This window comes from Eimeria mitis, genomic scaffold (genome assembly GCF_000499745.2).
Source record: "Eimeria mitis Houghton genomic scaffold, Emh_scaff2015, whole genome shotgun sequence".
NCBI classification, from domain to species: Eukaryota; Apicomplexa; class Conoidasida; order Eucoccidiorida; family Eimeriidae; genus Eimeria; species Eimeria mitis.
Genome location: NW_013570338.1, coordinates 4,832 through 5,727, shown reverse-complemented (window position 1 = coordinate 5,727; position 896 = coordinate 4,832). Strand labels below are relative to the sequence as shown.

Below are 896 nucleotides of genomic sequence, written 5' to 3'. Positions count from 1 at the left end.
GGTTTAGGGTTTGGGTCTGCGGTCGCCGGGGCTGTCTCACTATGTGTATTTGTTTCAGAGCAATATAAACTATTTTATTTATCTTAAAAAGTTTTAATATTTTCACATCCGAGTGAAAAAGTGAGGGTTTAGAGTTTCAGGGTTTAGGGTTTAGGGTTTAGGGTTTAGGGTTTAGGGTTTAGGGTTTATGTTTACGTCTCTGTGTATTCTCTGTCTTCTGTTGAAATAAATTCAAATAACATTTCTTTAAACCCAAATTCATGAAATATATATTATCCCTATTATCTAGGGTTTAGGGTTTAGGGTTTAGGGTTTAGGGTTTAGGGTTTAGGGTTTGGCGTGATGTCGGGTGTACGCGCTGCATACACCTCAGCGGGTCAGGGCCATATATTTCGTTTCTATGAAACTCTCTCAGCAGCGCAGCAGCAGCAGCTGCTGCAGCAGCTGCAGCAGCACGACCCCCATACTTTAAACAAAACTCTTGCTGCTGCACTAGCAGATAAAAAAAAAAAAACAGAAGAAAATATAAACACCAACACAACAAGCTCAGCACCCACCATCAAACCCCCTACATTCATAGATCTCTCTCCCCTCAACTCTCTGCTGCAGCAGCAGCAACAGCGGCGCCACCACCACCCGCAGCAACACCAGCAGCAGCAGCAACAGCAGCAGCAGCAGCAGCAGCAGCAGCAGCAGCAGCAGCAGGATGAAGAGGAGCTGGCAGCAGCTTACAAGGGTTTGTTGCATACAGCAGGGGTTTGTTCTGTTCTCTCATCGATGGGGGCCCCCCCCCAACTGAAGGCTTACTGGCGGCGTGAGGGGCTGCGGCTTATAGGTGGGTTGAGGTGTACATACACCTCAGTTTCTTCTTTTTTTTTTGTATTTACTCTTTGTTC

At 46.1% G+C, this 896-nt stretch overlaps 1 protein-coding gene across 1 annotated transcript in view; it reads left to right on the top strand.

Moving 5' to 3' along the window:
• Positions 1–342: 342 nt before the first annotated feature.
• The window catches only part of EMH_0047360 (UDP-N-acetylhexosamine pyrophosphorylase, putative), a gene marked incomplete at both ends in the record, with an annotated part of 4,917 nt that continues 4,363 nt past the window's right edge, over positions 343–896 (top strand). The window contains one exon of the mRNA XM_013496271.1: positions 343–835. Coding sequence (XP_013351725.1) covers positions 343–835 — 493 coding nt within the window. The remainder of the gene's footprint in view (positions 836–896) is intronic.